Source organism: Fukomys damarensis, unplaced genomic scaffold (assembly GCF_012274545.1).
Source record: "Fukomys damarensis isolate Sample0158 unplaced genomic scaffold, DMR_v1.0_HiC HiC_scaffold_16, whole genome shotgun sequence".
NCBI classification, from domain to species: domain Eukaryota; kingdom Metazoa; phylum Chordata; class Mammalia; order Rodentia; family Bathyergidae; genus Fukomys; species Fukomys damarensis.
Window position 1 is genome coordinate 136,120,282 of NW_022900928.1, and position 18,866 is coordinate 136,139,147.

General features: G+C 51.9%; 1 protein-coding gene across 3 annotated transcripts; it reads left to right on the forward strand.

Annotated features, from left to right (window-relative positions):
• Nucleotides 1-1,512: 1,512 nt before the first annotated feature.
• Nucleotides 1,513-18,105, forward strand: D2hgdh (D-2-hydroxyglutarate dehydrogenase). 3 transcript variants are annotated; one of them, XM_010606668.2, is made up of 10 exons: nt 1,513-1,700; nt 2,333-2,685; nt 6,663-6,720; nt 7,313-7,452; nt 8,127-8,320; nt 9,318-9,486; nt 13,300-13,443; nt 13,715-13,857; nt 16,378-16,543; nt 17,282-18,105. In XM_010606668.2, exons 2-10 carry the CDS (start codon nt 2,343-2,345, stop codon nt 17,539-17,541), a joined length of 1,617 nt encoding a protein of 538 aa, XP_010604970.1. In that variant the 5' UTR covers nt 1,513-1,700; nt 2,333-2,342; the 3' UTR covers nt 17,542-18,105. The 3 variants fall into 3 exon arrangements, with proteins under 3 accessions (XP_010604970.1, XP_010604973.1, XP_010604971.1); XM_010606671.2 differs by having other exon boundaries at nt 2,578-2,685; XM_010606669.3 differs by lacking the exon at nt 1,513-1,700 and adding an exon at nt 1,767-1,971.
• The last annotated feature ends 761 nt before the right edge of the window (nt 18,106-18,866 follow it).

Sequence of the window (18,866 nt, forward strand, 5' to 3'; positions counted from 1 at the left end):
ACTCACCAGGTGAACATATCCTGGGAAGGGTCAGCCAGTTCTCTTCTGTGGGTGGGTGGTAGTATTGGCTCTGAAGTGGTGATAAGGTGGCAAGCAGCCTTTGAGGTGCCCACACACCTCTGGCCTCTTGCTTGGGTGTAACACACACGGACATTTCTGTCATTCTCATTTATTTATTGAGGACAGGGCCTTACTGGGTAGCCAGGCTTAGCCTCAAACCTGAAATTCTCCTGCCCCAGCTCCTAAATGCTGAGATTGACAGGCCTGTGCCACCACACCAGTTAGACGTAGGCATCCTTGACAGCCACAAAACTCCCATGTGGGCCTGTAGGGAGAGGACTGTGTGGACATGTCCTGACCAGGCTACACAGGTGTCCTTGACCTAGAAGATGCCAGGGTGACGTGCTTGACACACCTTGACCTACCTGGGCAGACCCTAGGGGTACAGTCTGTCAAAGGCACAGGTGCTGCCTTCACTTGCAGCTGTGGCTCTAGACACGGCAGTGTCCTCCTGGCACATGATGCAGCTGCCAAGCTCTCATGTCATTTTCTCCATGCCAGTTTGTAGGTACGTACACCAGGACCTGCTGGTTTCCTTGACAAAGTGACTGCACCTCCACAGTCTGTCCCAGCCCCCTCCGTGGCTCTCTTGCACTCTGCCCCAACCTGGTTCAGAGATCCAAAGGGTGTGTGTGTGTATTGCTGGGGAGCAAACCAAGACCTCCTCCATGCTAATCAAGTTGTCCCTCTAAACCATTTGCCGTCCACACAGTGACAATAGAATAAGGTAAGCCAGGAGGAACAGGGACTGGTGATGGGAGATACGCCCTGCTCTAAATACTGGGTACCATCACCCAGGATTGTGGGAGCCACTGTATTCTAAGGTTTAAGATGTGGAGGCTGAAAGCAATAGGGAAAGTGGAGGCCTGGGAGGGGCAACACTCCCAGGGGAGTTTCAGCCATTCTAGTGTCTTGAAGGGGGTGGCTGTGGAGCAAGGGTGCAGCTGCTGAGGAGTGGGCTTTGTGGCTAGCCTCAAGAGCTTGGTGGGGGGACACTCAATGGAACTGGCTTGACCTCTGAGGAGGTTCCACATGAGCCCCGGTCCTGGGCCTTTGACAGGAGATTGCCTGGACTTTGTTACTCTTGCTGCCTGAAGGACATCAGCTTAATGGATAGGGCACCAGGGAGCCAAGAATCCGGGTAGGGAGACAGAGACCCCTAGGGAGAAACCTAGGGGAGACAGAGACCTCTGGAGATAGACACGTATAGACAGACCCAGGGGAGACAGACTCCTACGGAAAGGGGCCCACAGTAGGACGCAGGAGTGGGCTTTACCGGCTTGGTCCTGGCTGATAGACATGGGCCGGGTAAGGGATAGGTTTGGAATAGGTCGTGCCGGGAAGCCTGCTGGGTGGAACTGGACTCTAGTCCCAGCGCTTTGGGACTCTGGACACACGGAGGGAGGGACCCAGGGAAGCTGATCCGCGGGAAGGAGTCAGTGCGCAGGCGCTGCTCGGCCCCGCCCTTCTCTGTGCGTCGCAGGTCCTGAGGCAGCTACGGAGGCTCGGGCGCGACGCGGCCGAGTCAGGGCTAGGCTCGGATGAGTGTGCTCACTCAGGCGCGGGGGGGTGGCCTTGGTTCCAAACCTCTGCCGGCCGTCAGCGAGAGTTCTGACCTTGAGCGCCAGTCGCACGCACAGGTTCGTGGCCTGGTCTTACGGAGGAGGCGGGCTCTGCGCGTGCCCGGGATGAGGCGCAGGCGCTCTGAGCCCAGGGAGGTGAAGTGGCCGCGTTGGGAGACCCTGCGCCTTTCGGGTGTGATCCTGAGGGTGGCCTGTCCTTGTGTGGAGCTATAGTTCCCTCCATCTGCCCTTCACATGAGACAAGTCTCGCTAGGTCGCTTGCTCCGTTGCGCAGGTTAACCGTGAACGTGTTATCCTGCCTTGGCCTCCCAGAGTGCTGGGATTACAGGTGTGCATCATCCTGTCTAAGAAAAGTTTTTATTTATTTTTATTACGCAGGCGTTCTGTAAACTTGTGGCACAATATAAGTCGAATATGAAATTGGCCTTTTTGGCTCTCTTTGGTGCATAATTCAATGGTACCTTCGCTTTCTTTTTAGAGCCTTAAAAGAGATTATTTGTAAATGCTGTAAAGCACAATGCTCTAGAGAGGACGCCCCCACCACTGTGTGCACCCTGTGAACATGGCACCTCATTCTTCCCTGCCTGACCCTTGTCCCTTCCCTAGCATGGCTGTGTGCTTGGGCTGTAAGGGACACTTAGTGCTCCCGCTATGTTCCTGATCCACAAGTTCAATACCTTCCTTTGTAGGGCAGCGACAATGGTGCCCTGCCAGGTGCCCAGGTGGTCCACGTGGATCTTCCGGGCCTCTCCACAGTGGCAGAGGACAGCCTGTGCTCTTGGGGCCTCCATGGGACAGCAGAGGTGGCTGAGTTTACCCTGGCGAGTGTCTGGCCCTCTTGCCTTCAGAGGCTGCTCCTCCACAGCCCTTGGTGTCCCCAGGGTGATGCCCACCTCTGAGCGCTACCCTGTGCAGCGGCTGCCCTTCTCCGTAGTGTCTGAAGAGGACCTTGCCGCCTTTGAACGCATCATCCCAGGCAGGGTCATCACAGACCCGGAGGAGCTGGAGGTCGCCAATGTGGACTGGCTGAGGACAATCAGGGGTGAGTCAGGCCTGGGAAGTGGGTGAGTAGAGAAGTAGAATCAGGAAGTGGCTTCACTGTTTGTGATCCTTTTCATGCTTTTGAGGTCAAGTGGTGCGGGCATGGGTCTGAAGTTTGAGAATAAAATTTAGTCCAGTTTACAGGTGGTGTGTAACATTTGCAAGTGAACAGGTGGCATGTTCCCCTGAAACTGCTCTGTGCTCTTCCCAGCTCCTTTGTTGGTGTCTTGGGCTGCTGTAACCAAAGATCACAAATCAGGGGGGCTTACAACTGCTGAAGCTTCTTCGCTCAGTTCTGGAGGCCAAAAGCCTTGACAGGCTGCGCCCTCCAGGTCTCTGTGGAGGAGCCTTCCTGCCTTCCTGTTCCTAGGGGCCTGGAGTCCTAGACTCTGAGGACACCACTCCAGCCTCTGCCTACTCACCATCCATCTTTCCTCTTCTGTGTCTTACGGAGACCTTGTTTTAGGACTTAAGAATCCACCTAATCTAGGATGAGCTCATCTAAATTTTTTTTTTTTCAATCTCAAAATACCCCCAGGATTGAACCCAGGGCTTTCGTACTGAGCTGTGTACATACCCACCCTTATTTTTTATTGTGAGACAGTGTCATTGGATAGGGTCCAAGGGGGGTGGTGTGCCAAAGTTTAGATAAGAAAGGTAAATATGTCCTACCTGCAGAATAAATTTGCAATTTCACTATCATTGCAAAAAAAAGAATTTTCAGGACTGGTTAGTAAGAGACACAGAAAGGATTTATTAGGCAAATTAAAAAAAAAAACCCACTCAAATGGGGTATGGGGATTCTGAGAAATGAAAAGCATGATCTTTTGGAACTGGAAACATTTATGCTTCTCTCGTGGGGATGGAAACCTATGAAAAGATGGCCCACCTCCAAGAAGGATAATGGCCCATTGTATAGGTGGAAATATGACCTTAGTTTTTTTATATAATAAGATGGATAATTTAAGCATTCTTTGAATTCTCTCAGCCTGTTCCTTTATCTTAAGATTTCTGCTATTTACTTTTTTAATTAAGTGAATTATGGACTTACAGTATTCTTGAGGAGTTTGGTGTGTGTCTTTTCTCCCCTTGCTGAGACAAAATATTTGGCATGGAAAGTTAAGGGAGGAAAGGTTTATTTAGCTCGCAATTTGTGGAGGTTTCAGTCCATAATTGAGTGGATCCTTGTCTCCTTTTTACTTATCTTTATTTTTATCCTACCTCAACAGAGTCTTACTAAGTTGCTGAATTGCCCAAGTTGGGCTCAAATTTGGGGTCCTCCTATCTCAGCTCCCCAGAGTTCTGGGGTTACATGCATGCACCATCATGCCTGGCTGCAAGATCTTAATTATCCTATCACCAGAAAAATTCTATCCAAGTTGTTCCCCCGAAGAGGAGGTAGGGACCTCAGCCATCCCCATCCACAGCATAGGTTCTTGATTTCTCATGGAAAAGAATTGGTAGATTTCGAAAACAGCTGCCAGACTTGTCATGAGAGGCATAGATAGATTTATTAGCCAGAAGTATCTCCAGGAAGACAGGTCCTTACCCCACGGACTGGTGACTCTGCTCTTGGGTTTTTTGTCCTTGACAAAACATTTCAGCAAGACACACAGGCAGCCATGTAGAGTATAGGTAAAGTTTACCGCAAAGTGATAGATCTTCAGAGTGACACAGAGAGTGCATAACTTGAATCCTGAAGGTGGACAAGGGCCAAGATAGCAGTTACATCAAATTGGGGCTCATGTTACATTTATAGGACTAAATGGGGCTTCAAGGAATATTCTTTCCTTCTGCCAAGTTCATTGTTCTTTACAAGGAAAATGGGCTGTTGGACCAACTTCAGAGAGGAAAAGTTTTTCTTTCTACTCCATAGGTCTCATTTAGTTTGTTTGAAACTTTGAGGTTTTTGTACTCCTTCATTCTCACTTTACTTATTGCTGAGACACAGTATCCAACGCCCACAATTTAAAGGAATACAGGTTTATTTTGGCTCATGGCATCTAGGAAGCAGAGGGAATAAGAAGAGAGGAGCTGGGATTAAAGATAAACTCTTTCAGGCCAGGCCCTCATTGACCCTCCTCTTCCAACTGGACCCCACCTTCTAACAGGTAGTCAGCTATAATAAACCCACATAATCCAGTCGCCTTCCACAATCCCCACCTATGAGAGCATGAGACTGTTCGGGGAGGGTCACGTGGGTATAGACCATTACATGCATCCTTCTTCTTTTTTACCTTTTATGTTGCTTGGAATTGAGCCATTGCACTGAGCTATATCCCTATCTTAGTTACTTTCTTGTTGATGAGACAAAATACCTGAAACCTGCAAGTTTGAAGAGGAAAGGTTTATTTTAGCACACAGTTTGTAAAGGTTTCAGTCTATAATCAACTGACCAAGGCAGGGCAGCATGGCAGAAGAGAAAGCCTGCCTTCTTCCTTCCCTTTTATTCCATCCAGGCTAAAAGCCTATTGATTGCTACCCACACCCAGGGAGGGTCTTCCCTCTTTAGTAAGTCCACCATCCATACCAGAACTATGCTAAACCAGTCAGTGGACTAATCCAGCATCACACACCACCCAAAAGCCCCACCTGGGAGTGCATGAGGCCTCAAGGGACATTTTAGATATAAACCATGATAATCTCCAACCCTTTTAAAAAAAAATTTTAGGACAGGGTCTCATTAAGTTGTTAAATTGCTCAGGCCAAGCTGATTAGACTGTGGTGTTCCTGGGCCTTAGAAATGTTGGGGAGGGACACTTTTTTGTTGTCACCAACCTAAGTGACCTGGAAGGTGAGGAAGCCTGTGGATAGGAGTGGCATGTAGCTGTTTTTCTGCCCTGGATGTTAGAGGCAGTTCCCTCCTTGCCCAGATTTGGGTATTTTCCTGTCTATGTGCTCTTCACTTCTGGCCTCCTGCCGTGTGCTCTGTGGAGCTGGCACTGTGCACATGCTGGGCATCTGGAGACCCTTTGTTACCATCTTCCCCTTGGAGTTAGCTGAGGTGTGGTCTTCTCTGTGACAGGGAGACTTGAGGGGGGTGCATGGGACATTTCCTGTGTAGGGAGCTCAGGCTTTGCCAGGAAGCTCCCACCTCTGAGCCTCAGTCCTTTGTCTCAGGCCAGCATCTCCAGTGTGGCACAGCCCGCTCATCAAAAGACCTCACACTGGTGACAAGCAGATTCATGTCTTTCAGAATCAGGAAGTAAGATAGGAACTGTGTGGTGTTTGATTCTTAGGGTTGCACAAAGAGCGATGATTGCTTCTCCCAAGGGTCCCTACTGCCACCTGGGGTCCTTCTGGAGAAGCCAACAAGGCCAAGGGAAACCCAGCTGTTGTGGGTGGCAGTGGTTAGGCACAAGCTTAATGAGGCTGCTATCCACAATGTCTGGTGTAAGGTAGAGAAGGCAGTCTGAGGGAGGACTGCATGAGCCCCCCTCACACGCATGAGTAGATGGATGAGTAAACGCATCATGGGACCAGGAGAGCCCTTCTTTACCACAAATATGGTAGTGGACTGACTAGAAATCACCACCTGGCAGCTGTTGCAGTAGCTGATTTATGAGGAAGATCAACATATCCTAAAGTCATCAAGTGGCAGTTTGAGGAGCAGTAGAGCATTCAGTCTCAGAGGGAGACATAGTGACCTTGTGGTGGAGAAGCCTTTGTGGTTGGACACCTCTCAGCATGGGCCTAGCCGCCTTCACCCCAGCGGAGTGGAAGATGGCAGGATCTCCGCAGTTCTTCTGCATGTTCACTTCTACTGCAGCTGGACCTGCTCCCTGCCCACCTTGTCACTGGGTCCTGCCTTTCTCTTCCTGTCTTGTCTCTGTGAATGTGGGGCTCCATAGCTGTGGTTTGTGGGTCACCTCCCTGGGAAGAGCAGGTGCCTGGAGAGGTCACCCTTTCCCTTTAGCTCAGACAGGCATGTCCAGGTCACTTCCCTGGTGGCAGCTGATGCACTGTTCTCTGTCCCAGGCTGTAGCAAGGTGATGCTGAGGCCTCGGACCACAGAGGAGGTGTCCCGCATCCTCAGGTAATACTGAATGTGGTATCCCAGGTAGGGACACTTGGCATGGTTACAGGATCACACTTGTAGCACTGCTCCTGTGCCATGCTGCCTCCTGGGGTCCATTTTGTATACCCCTTTCCCCAAGCCCTCCCCCCACATTGGAGTCCTCACTTTAGATCCTCACAGAGTGAGCCTGGATGGGAGGAGGTGTCCTTGATGACCCCAAAGTATGGTCTGGGGCTGTGGGTCAGGGATGTGGGGATACTGCATTAGCAGAGGGACTATAGAGAGTGAGGGTGGTGGGATGTGGGCACCGTGGAACTTGCTGGGTTCTTAGGAGTCCCTTTCTTTAGAGGTGAGGCCCCTGAGAATGAGTCAGGCCACAATTACTGTCCCACCATGATCAGGGAAAGCATTAGGCACACAGGGTCTGTGCACCCTCACCGAGAGCTCTGCCTTCCTCAGACTTCCCAAGGGTGTATTGGGAGGAGCTTTGGAGAGGCTGAGGGCTGGGGCCACGTTTGGGGGGCAGGTGTTGGCCCTCTGCTATGGCCTTTGTGGCCAGTGGCCTGGGAGTGGAGGTGCTGGCCTGATGGCTCTCTTTTGCTCATCTCAGGCACTGTCACCAGAGGAACCTGGCTGTGAACCCGCAGGGAGGGAACACAGGCATGGTGGGGGGTAGTGTCCCTGTCTTTGATGAGATCATCCTATCTACTGCCCTCATGAACCAGGTCATCAGCTTCCATGATGTGTCCGGTAAGCTTGTGCTGCCCATTGGGCACCCACGTCCCTCCCTGTGCTTCTCAGGGTTGTCCTTCCTTGTCAGCCACCTGGACTGTGGTCAGGTGAGCAAGTGTGCACATCCCAGGCTGGCAAGGAACGGCAGCTGCAATTGGCTCTTTATCACTCTGGTCCTCTTGGACTCTAACACATTGTGGCCACATCAGCCTTTCCCATGGTGTGGTGACCGAGCAGTGCCATCTCTTCTTCTGGGGCATTTGGCCTAGGTCTTTCTTTGTGGCTGGGTGCTGTGACTGTTAGGGTGTTGAGCAGCAGCCTCAGGCTCCCCACATTAGATGCCTGCAGTGCCCACACTAGTAAGTATCCAGACATCAATAGAGGCTGCACAATGTGAGCCCAAGTGGAGGACACTACTTTGTAGTTATCTTTTTGCTCCATCAGTGTAAGTGTGTGTGTATGAATGTGAGTGTGTGTGTGGTTTTTCTCCACTTTTGCCTTTGCAGTTTTCCTTCTGCTAAGGTGACTTAGAGCCTGGACAGGGTAGAAGGGGAGGCCTCTTCCTCTGCCCTGCTCTGCAGCAGGCATTCCTTTTGGGTGGTTCACATCTGCAGAGTGGCGGGGCTGGCCCCGCAGCTCTGATAGTTCTTGTGCCCAGGAGCCATGGGCTGTGACACTGTTGTTCTCCGCAGGAATACTGGTCTGCCAGGCGGGCTGTGTGCTGGAGGAGCTGAACCGCTATGTGCAGGAGCGAGGCTTCATCATGCCACTGGACTTGGGAGCCAAGGGCAGCTGCCACATTGGGGGCAATGTAGCGACCAATGCGGGCGGTCTGCGGTTCTTGCGCTATGGCTCACTGCGTGGGACTGTCCTGGGCCTGGAAGTGGTGAGCTGATGCCAGCTTGGGCAGAGCCATGAAGGTCCTGCTGTAGGTATTTTTCCAGGCCCCAGGGATAGTATGGATTCGGGAGGCCACGTCAGTGGGTCAGGGCCATGACCCAAATTTGAGGTCCCATTATGCCAGCCCCTGGGTCTCACATATAACTCAGGGAGCCCTGCTGTGCTCCTCGTGCCCCAGATGGCGCATTCACAAGAGGAGCCATCAGGGGCTGCAGCACAGCAGTGTTCCACCTGGCCCAGACCTCCCAGTGTAGTGGTCAGAGCAGGGTGGTCAGAGCAGGGTTATTCAGGGGCATCAGTGCCAGCTTGTTTCCTGCACTGTCTTGAGTATCACATGTTGCAGTTTCTGAAGGGCAGGGATTTTTGTCCTATTTACTCAGGTGGAAGACAAACACAAAATCATGTTTATCCTTGAAATCACAATATCCCAATAGCTTTGTTTTCTGGTGGCCACTTTATTTTCATGGTACTTTGCCTCCTCCTAGTCTTCAGCTATCAGTGAGCCTCAGTCTCAAAGAACCAGCCAGCACACTTGAGGCTCAGAGTGCAAGGATTGTCTGGGTAAGGGGTTCCAGGGTAGGGGAAACCCCAGTGCATTACCCTTTCAGTTGTGCTTCCCAGGTGAGAGGCCCCAGGTGTGTTCCCTAGTTGTACTCTCCATCTGTGTTCTCCCCAGGTGTGTTCCCCAGGAGTTATCCTCTTCTTAGGCAGGCTTTCCTCTAGCAGCTGAATGAGTTTCCTGGGTGTGTGGTTATGGTAAGGTTGGGGAAGTCTTGCTCCACCTAGGAAGGAAAAACTTTCCTTTATCCAGCCAGGAGACCACTGGGGCCACTTTGCTTCTGGGGCAGATGGGAGCTCCTGGCTGTGGGTAGGGTGGGAGGGTGCTGTGGATTGAGGCACTATCCTCAGTGTGGATGCTGGAGAAGTGCAAAGGCAGATGTTGGAACTGGCCAGGGTGACAGCCTGTGTCCCCTCCCTGCCAGGTCCTGGCTAATGGCACTGTACTGGATTGCCTGACCTCCCTAAGGAAGGACAACACGGGCTATGACCTGAAGCAGCTGTTCATTGGTTCTGAGGGCACCCTGGGGGTCATCACGGCTGTGTCCATCTTGTGCCCACCTATGCCCAAAGCTGTGAATGTAGCCTTCCTCGGTAGGTATCCTTGGCTTGGTTGAGCTGGGTGGTGGGACGTATCCCATGGGCTGTCCAGGGCTGGCAGAGTGGGAAAGGGTGGGGCCTGTTTGTCTTGGCTGTCCCTGGAGCTCACAGAATATAGCTTCCAATCAGAGGCCTTTCTCTGTTTCCAGGTGAACATACTTTGTCTATAACCAAACTGAGGTTCTCTTGCACTTCTTTGCTCCATTGTGCTTGGGTTTAAGTAATGTGCAGTGAGGTTCAAAGGAAATGATGTCATTTTTTTGTATGTTTCAGGACGCTGATTTTTTTTTTTTCCTTTTTATCAGTACTTTAGATTGAACCTAAGGCCTTCACATTGGGCTATATCTCCAGCCCTTTTCAACAAGTTATAAATTTTGAAAACAGGTCTTTCTAAGTCACTACGTTGCCCAGGCTGGGCTCAAACTTGCAGTCTTCCTGCCTCAGTGCTCTGCTGGGTTACAGATGTGCCTCCCTGAGTCTGGCTAGGATGCAATCTTATTAATATTCATATTTTTTTCCCTTAACAAGATTTTTTACTTTGTAAAATGGCACAGGCATACCCCAGCAATGAGGTAGCAGGCACACAGGATAAAGGAGCGTTGCCCCATTTATCTCTAATACAGGGGAAACAGCTGACCTTTTCCCACATTAGTTGGATTGAAGGTTTACAATCTATCCCAGGAGGCTAGTTTAAGGGGTGTGAAGGCTTGTTGCTGGACAGGGTTAAGGGAGGGTAGAGTAGGGATTTGAGGCACTGAAAGTCCTTGGATGTTGAAAAGTTATCTTTAGCTCTTAGCTGTGTGTCTGGGTCTAAACTGAGCAGGTGTTTCTTGTAATTGGGTGTGTTGAGGAGAGGCTGTCTAAGGTGGGCTAGAATCCAAAATGGAGACACACTTTTTTTTTTTAAGAGACACTCTTGTTTGATGGAAAAGACAGAGCTATTGTTTCTCATGATTCCCTCCCCTTTAAGCTTTCTCACTCTTTTCTTCAAACTGTGAACAATTCATTCTTTGTGTTGTGTTTCTTTGTCAGGACCATGTTAGCTGGATGAGGTGGGTTCATCTCTGCTCTGCTGTTTGGACTGTAGTTTTGGTAGTCAGGAGCCTGGCCAGGTGACATACACTTAGCATCTGTGAACTCTAAGGCAAGCAGGTCAGTTGGCTACATTGCTGTCTGAATAGCTGTGTGTGTACATGGAAATATCTCCAAGACTTACATTACCTGCTTTTTATAAGTATAGCACAGAATTGGTGTGTGTTTCTATTTGTGACAAGGAGATATGTGTATACACACACACACACACACAAATGTAAATAGACATAGAAATGCAAACATATGCCACAAGCACATAAACATGTCATGTGTACATAGAAGTTTTCTGAAAGAATATATAAGAAGCTGTTGAGAACAGTTCCTTTGGCAAATTTATTTAATATAAAAATATAAATATAAATATAAAAATATAAATATAGTTTTCATTATTCACTGTATTGCACAACTTGAATGTCTTACTATGACCATGTGGAATAACCAGTCCTTCAAAGAATTAGCTGCTAGCAGCCAAGATTCCAAATTCCAGTTGGAGGACATAAATGCAAATCTATTAGAATGTCTTTGTCTCTTAAGAACCTTTGCAAAACTAAGTTCAAACAGATTTTCCACTCTACATTTCCTTTCTGGTATACAAAGCGGTTCTTCTCTGTGGAGCTGGCAGGGTCTGCATTTCATCCTCCTCAGCAACTGGGGTAGCTGCTGATTTTCTCAGCGTATATTTCCTGAGACCACTGATTTTTAGAAACCAAGCAGACCCCATGATAACCACAATTGGGGAAATGGTGTATTGAATTATGATTTTTCTGATTCAGACTCATGGATATACCCCTGTTGCCAGGCAAATGAAGACCAAGCAGGTTACTTTGGATACATTAATTTTGCATAGCGGTGTGCATTCCTGATGTCACTATGCCATTGTTTCTTTCCTCAGGGACATGGTCCTGCTCTGGAGTCCAGGAGATCTGGGTAGCTGGCTTGCCTGCAATACCAGTTTTTTTTCTCGCTTAGGAAGATAGTTGATTTTGGGGGCACTGACACTTTGGGTTGATGTCCAGGTTGGGAATTCCCACCAGATATTGCTGTTTCACAGCTGTTATTTACACTGTGAGTGACAGCACTGCATGAATCTGAAGGTGGGGGCTCAGGTCAGATCTGGAGGCCTTGTTGTCCTCCATCAGTGCAGCTGGTGTGGGCATTCTCCTCTTGTTTGGAAGGTGGTCTCTAGGGTTATTCTCACATTGCTAGTACTGCTCTTGTCAGTGGGAGAGGAGGCAACAGAATGCAGGCTTTGTACCTTCTGTACACACAGGAGGGTGTTAACTTCTGCGAGACTGGGGTGGGCTGTTTTTCACCTTCTGCTCTCATCCACCCATGAATTATTTGAATCTCATCCGGAGCACAAGGCCTGACCTGTACTTAATGATCTTCAAGCTGATCCACGGGACATCACAAGGTCAGAAGGGTTCTCCGCTGCTATCACTGAGAATACATCCATACCTCAGCCCTGCAGTCCATCCCTACTGTGCCCTGAATCTCTCTCCTTTTCTTTAGTCTTCTGAATGTTCCTTTTCATTTTTTTGGAATTGCTTAACTTCTTAAACTGTGGCTCGGTGCCTTTTATGGTTTGGGGAATTCCTGTGTTACTGCTTCAGGTCTTGGCTGTGTCTTCTTTGGGGACAGTTGCTGGACATCAGGTGGATTTGCAGCTGTCTCTGTGGCTCCTGACCTCCTTCCTGCTCTCCCTTGTGTGGCCCGAGTGCCACATGCTCAGTTCTCCCGTCCACCTTCCCATCCATGCTCGCTGCCTTTGCAGTGTTGCCTGTGTGTCCGAGCGTACCTTGGAGGAGCCTTCCTATCCACTGGATATAAATTTGATGGTTATAGTTTTCATTTCTAGAAGTTTTATTCATTTTTTTCAAATGTGCACTATCACTTTTCATAGTTGTATGTACATGCCAGGTATTTTAAACCTCTGCCTGTCTTCTCATGCAGCCAGTGTGATTTCTGTGGTATTGTGTGGTAGGCAGCTCAGTGTTTGGGGTCTGTGGTCTATGGTGCCAGCTGTCCCTGAAGCTCTGCTCGAGGCACCCAGTCTTCTGTGTGTGAGGCTTCCTGGCAGTGCTAGCTCATTGCCATGAAGAATGCTGTCTGGGATTTGAGGAGGCTGAGGTGAAGATGCTGTCCTTGGGGACAGCCTTGCTTTTGCTGGCTGTTGCTGGTCACTCTGATGCTTGGGCTTGTGTAGCCTTTCTACTGTGGGGTCTGTGGAGCTGCTCACCCATCAGCATATCCTTTCTGTCACTTAGCTCCCTGGCTTGGGGCTGCGTTGGTGGCCTCTATCTTGGAGCACTTTGGAGACCTCAGGGTGTCCACAAACTTGGAAGAGCAAATGAGACTGGCTATCAATTATGCTAAGAGAAACTCAGAGAGCCACTTTCAAAGGCTGCCCCTCGCTGGCCACACATGCAGACTCCAGGTGTGACCCCTCTGGATTCCCCACCAGCTGAGTACCACGTGGCAGTTCCTAGGCATGTTTCCTGTCCGACCTGGACTCTGGAGGTGACCTCCAGACAGACCTGTTGGCCAACATGTAAATGTCCCCCGTAGCCTGAGCCTCCTCTCCTCACTTGGCCTTGCAAGTTGCAAGGATGTTGGATGTTGCTGCCTTTCAGGGGGATCTGGCACCTACAGATGTGGCTCTGAGTTCCACTGTCCTTGTGCTGCATGGCCATGATGCCCTGTGACCTGTTGTAGGCTGCCCGGGTTTTGCTGAAGTTTTGCAAGCCTTCAGCACCTGCAAGGGGATGCTGGGCGAGATCCTGTCTGCGTTCGAGTTCATGGATGCTGAGTGCATGCAGTTGGTTGGGCAGCACCTCCACCTGGCCAGGCCTGTGCAAGGTACAGCCACCCCTTCTGTGGTCGGCACAGAGGTCCCCAGGTAGGAGGAGGGGCCCTGGCACCAGCAGGGCTGCTGAGGCAGTGGGAGGGGCCTTCTCGGGGTGACCCTGGGGTTGAGCATTTCAGGGGTGCAGTGCCTCTTCCAGGAAACTTGGGCTTGGCAAAAGGCTGCTGCTCACAGACCACCTCCTTCCGACTCTGCATCCCAGAGCTTGGATTCTACAGGTGAATCCATTGGGCCTGGCTCACTGTGCATCTCTGCCTCTTCCAGAGAGTCCTTTCTACATCCTGGTTGAGACTTCGGGCTCCAGCGCAGAACACGATTCAGCGAAGCTGGATGGCTTCCTGGAACAGGCACTGGGATCCGGCCTCGTGACTGACGGCACTGTGGGCACTGACCACAGCAAAATTCAGGTGCCCTTGTGTGGCTTGGGCCCTCTTCCCTGCCCTGTGCAGCCAAGGTGTCTGATGGTGTGGTTGTCCTGCATGGCTGAGGAATGGGCAGGAGTCATGTGGATAGAGAACTACATGGGAGGGAGAGTGTTTTCATAGGGCCCAGATAATTTTCATCAGTAAACAGTATTCCGTCACCCTCCCCACCCCAAACTGCAGGTGAACAAAGCAGTGGGGCTGGTGGGGAAGCTGTGGGTCACTGTCATGGAGGCCTGGTTGGTGGGGTATTGTGGGGCAGTTTCTTGGCACCTGGCAGTGTGCAGCTGTTGTCTCCCAGGTGTCCTCCCTGTCTTTGGCTGCAGTGTGGTGAGTGGCCAGCAGGGGGCAGGGTGGCTGTGGGTGTGGTCTCTGTACAGAGAGGGTCTGGATGTCCTGTTTGAAGCCCATTCAGCCTTGGGCTTTTGACTTCTCAGGTACAGGACTCCCCGTACCCTCTGAGGCACCCCATTCTGAGGGACACATCATTGCCTTGCTCTGCAGTCCTGGGATTGGAGCTTGGTGACAGGATGTTGCTCTTGCCAGCCATGCGCCTTAGTGTTCCCCCTTTCTGACATGGTGGTGCCGTTTCTGCCTGTGAGGACATGCCTGTGTCCTGGGCATCTCCTTTGGAGCCTTCGAGGAAAGTGTCCCTGAGTGGTGGACACCGGTCAGCTGCCCTCTGGCCCAGTCTGCACCCAACTGGGTGCATGTAATAATTGTGGTTCCTCTCAGGGTCCCTGATTCTCTGAATATCATTGTCCTCAGCCCTGGCAGGTCATCTGTGGTGACAGTGGCCACAGGTACAGAGATGCCCTGCCCACTGCCTTGTGCAGGTGCCTGCATTCTCTTTTGGGAACCATGTGCAGTGGTTGCCTGACTTGGAAAGGGATCTCCTTGGCCAGTGCCACCCAGGAAGTGCTTTTAGTCTTGCACTACCCACTGTCTCCCTGGGGGCCTGTCCCCAGCCCCTCCATGTCCTTCATTTGGCCCCACAGTTGACACAGGGCCAGCAAGTGTGGGAGTGGTGGCTGCATGGTCCCTTTCACTCCTGCCCGCTGCACCTGCAGGCTTCCCGGGAAAATCCTGAGAGGTGCAGTTCCATACCTGTACCCCTCCCACTGTTGCTGTTGGTGGATCTATAGCACTGTGCATTGGCCATGTTTGCATGGTACAGACCATGCAGGCCTCTTGGAGCCATCTCAGAAGCCTCTCTGTCAGTCTCACATGGGACGGACTATGGGGAAGTGCTATTTGTGTTTGGGACCTTTGGGATTTTTCCTCTGGAAGCTCTGAGTTTCTGATATGTCTTGCAGATGGGCCTCATGTTGGTCTGCAAGAGCCAATATTGTGTGATTAAGAATTTGATCCCCAGTACCAAAAAAAAAAAAAAAAGTCCCTTGGGCACCCTGCCTGGCCACCTTCCCTCATCTGATGGTTGGAGGCCTATGCTATGTGGACCTGTGGCCAGCAGGTATGGTCTATATTACTTGCACTTCTCTATGCTTTCATTCATCAGCCAACACTGGCTGGATGGGCTAGGCTCCCTCCTGGCTGGACTGTCACAGTGACCTGGAGAGCAAGGGCTGTGCCTGCATAGCCTACAGTCAGGACCTTGTCACTTTTCAGTCTCAGGGTAGTGGGGCCTGGAGTGTTCTGAAGGGCATTTGAGCCAGGTCAGGTGGAGCCTGCATGTTCTAGAAAATTTCTAGCATGGAGGGACTGGAGCAGAGTGGGTTGGGGGAGCTCTGGCAGCAGCATCTATCTGGACCCCTGAGATCCTTGAGGTAGATGGGGTGACTGGGTATGGAGTGACCAGGCCTCTCTGAACATCAGTAAGAACTGGGGACTCAGCATGGGTGAAAGGTCAGTGATGAGGGGTCCTGTGTGTGCTTCAGGGTTAGTACACTGCTGTGCTTACTTTAAAGGAATTGCAGTCCTCTTTGAGGTTCTACTCTTGTAGCCCCTGGAATGATTGGGGTCTGTGTAGGGTTCCAGGTCCTGTTGGGACAGTGCCTGGTGGGAGAGGGGACCCAATAGCTGGGAGATTCATCTCTGTCCTTCTGTGGGCCACAGAGTCCCAAAACCAAACAAAAACCAAGTGGACCACAGAGCCGTTTACCTGAATAAGCTGCCTCTCCTGACCCAGTCCTTGGCCCCAGACCTCTCCCTGGGCCCCACTGCTCCAGCCACCAGTCTGTCCCTTCCTTGCCCACAGATCCTTCAGGGCCCTGTGTGTCCACTCCTTTTCCACCTGCACTTTCTGCCTCTGGTCAGCCATCCCAGGACATTTCAACTTGCAGCAGAAGGATGTCTGGCTTCTCCCAGGAGGGCCCCTCAGTCTCAGTGTTGTCCTGGAGTGAGCCTGTGGTGGTTTGGGTTGTGGTCCAGGGCCTATGCCTGTAGACAGGGAACATGCTGTCACCCTGGAACCTGGCTGCCTACTGACAGTGGCACAGGAACAGTCATGGTGATATGTGATATGTGACATCTCTTCTGTCCTAGTCGCTGTGGGCCCTGAGGGAGAGGATCACAGAGGCACTGAGTCATGATGGCTATGTGTTCAAGTACGACATCTCCCTCCCTGTGGAGCGGTTCTATGACCTTGTGATGGACCTGCGCGGCCGCCTCGGCCTGCGTGCCAAGCACGTGGTGGGCTATGGCCACCTGGGTAAGCTGTGCAGGCTCTCAAACACCTGTGGTGGCTTCCACAATGCTGGAGGCTGAGGAAATGCTCCCCGCCTTGGCTCCTGGCTGTTGTGGGAACAACCATGCCATGTAGTTTCAGTGGCTGTACCTGACCAGCTTGGGGCCTGGGTATGCTAGGATGTGATAGAGGGTGTGGCCTTTACCCAGGGGTATCAGTGTTTGATTCACAGGCCTCACTCTGAAAGAAGGGTATCAAAGCCCATGTCAAGTGACACAGTGCTGCAGATCACATGTGGTAGGGAGAAAGTGGCCCCAGCCTCCCTGGCCTCCCTGGTCCAGGGCGTCTCCAGCCCATTTTCAGGGTGGCATCGTGGCAGGTGCGGCACTGGATGTGGAGCTTGGCCTTGTGGTAATGGGGTCACTTGTCCAGATCTCTGTGAAAGGGGCTCAGGTGCTGCCCTCCGTGGTCCAGAAGGGATTGAAGGATGGGGCAGGGCCTCGGCCATCCAGTATAGCTCTCCAGGGCTCATCCTGCCTGGGCACCATTCGCCCTGGAAGCGGAGAAACCTGTGCAATTGAGGGCAGGGTTGCCACTCTCCACTTCCCACAGGCAGACAGGCACGGGGAACCAAAAGGAGCCAGTGTGGAGGGCCTGGGGCACTTTAATCACTGCAGATAGAAGTGGGGCAGCACAGGCTGCACACTCCTGCGTGGGGCTTCCTAGCAGAGTATCGGCCTGACCACCTGCCCTTGCTCCCAGGGGATGGCAACTTGCACCTGAATGTGACAGCAGAGGCCTTCAGTGCAGCTCTGCTGGATGCCCTGGAGCCCTATGTGTACACCTGGACAGCTGCACAGCGAGGCAGCGTGAGTGCTGAGCATGGACTGGGCTTCAAGAAGAAGGATGTCCTGGGCTACAGTAAGCCGCCCACTGCCGTGCAACTCATGTGGCAGCTCAAGGCTCTGCTGGACCCCCAGGGCATCTTGAACCCCTATAAGATGCTGCCTGCCCGTGCCTGACCAGCTTCTGCCAGATCTGTGGGGCAAGGAGATAGGTCCTGGCAGGACCTGTGGGTGGTCCTGCTGATGTGGGCAAGCAGAGCCCCTGCCACAGCTGCCTGTCCTCAGTGCTTCCTGCCGGCTTGTTCTGGGTAGCCGGGTTAGCACCCGCTGCCCACTGTGATGTGGTGAGTGCCAGAGACTGTGGGCAGAGCTGAGACACCCCAGAGGCCCAGCCTCAAATTGGTGACAATGACCTGGAGTAGTGGGGTGCTGCTCCCTGGGCACTAGTGGAACCTGGCTGGCAGGCTGAGGTGAGTGGGTGACCATGATTGCATCTGAGCCCTAGTGATAGGTGTGTATGTCTTCCCTCTTCTGGAAACCCTGCCCAGCAGGATGTTGGTCAGGCTGGTGGCCTGTTGTGATTGCTGAGTTCTTCAGCAGGGGATGGACACAACCCCCCTGCAGCCATGGCCTGAGAGCCTCACTGGTGTACCCAATTGCCTTGTACCCTGCCATTGGGCAGGTGGTACATGCGTTTATTATGAATTTCTAATAAAGGTGACTCAGTCATAGCCCTCTCCACATTCCTGTCGCTGGATACATGTCTGGTGGAGCCGTGAGGTGCCTGTTGTCACATCCCCAGTACCCCAGCATTGGGGATCAGTGCTGCTCAGGATTGTCCTGTCCCTGTCCCCTCTTCTGGAATTGAGCTGCTGCCTGGGTGGCAGAGGTCAGCCAGTAGGGAGGTGGCTCGTGTGGCCCTCATGGATGCCTGCCAGGGGTACCTGAGGCTTCACCTGCTGCCCCTTGAGACTGCCTGTTGTCAGGGTCTTCTGGCTGTGGCCATGTCCTGGTGCAGGTGTGTCATTCTGGAGTGGTCTCTGCCCCACTAGTATTAGGGTGTAGGTCATAGGTCAGAGGTCAGTTTCAAGCCCATGTGCTGGCCCAGCTGTGGCTGCTGCCAGACCTGGCTAAGTCCTTAGTGGCCACAGCTGCTGGGCCCCCTTCCACCAATCAAGTTCCTGCAGCAGCCCTATGGCATGCACACAGAGGATGGGCCCTGCATAAAACCTGGCTGTGTGTGTGTCCTTCCAAGGTTGGCTCTGGTTGCTCTCAACTCTAACGTTCTGTGTGGAGGCTGTCCCTTCCCATATATGCTGGCTCTGCTGGCCACATGGTCCTGGGTGGGCAAGAGTGTGGGCAGCACAGCTAGATTGTGAGGTTTTCAGACTGATGCTATCTGTTTGCAAGTCCCTTGTCCAACCATCCCTAAGTGGGGCCCCTACTCTCAGACTTTACCCCAGTTATGGTCTCTGCACTGAGACCACTGCAGGGTGAGGCCC

Excerpts from the sequence above, each read along its gene's own strand:
- D2hgdh (XM_010606668.2), top strand. The coding sequence starts at position 2,343 with ATGGTGCCCTGCCAGGTGCCCAGGTGGTCCACGTGGATCTTCCGGGCC. Across the intron at positions 7,453-8,126 it reads CAGCTTCCATGATGTGTCCG|GAATACTGGTCTGCCAGGCG; the intron begins GTAAGCTTGTGC and ends TGTTCTCCGCAG. Across the intron at positions 9,487-13,299 it reads TGTGAATGTAGCCTTCCTCG|GCTGCCCGGGTTTTGCTGAA; the intron begins GTAGGTATCCTT and ends GACCTGTTGTAG.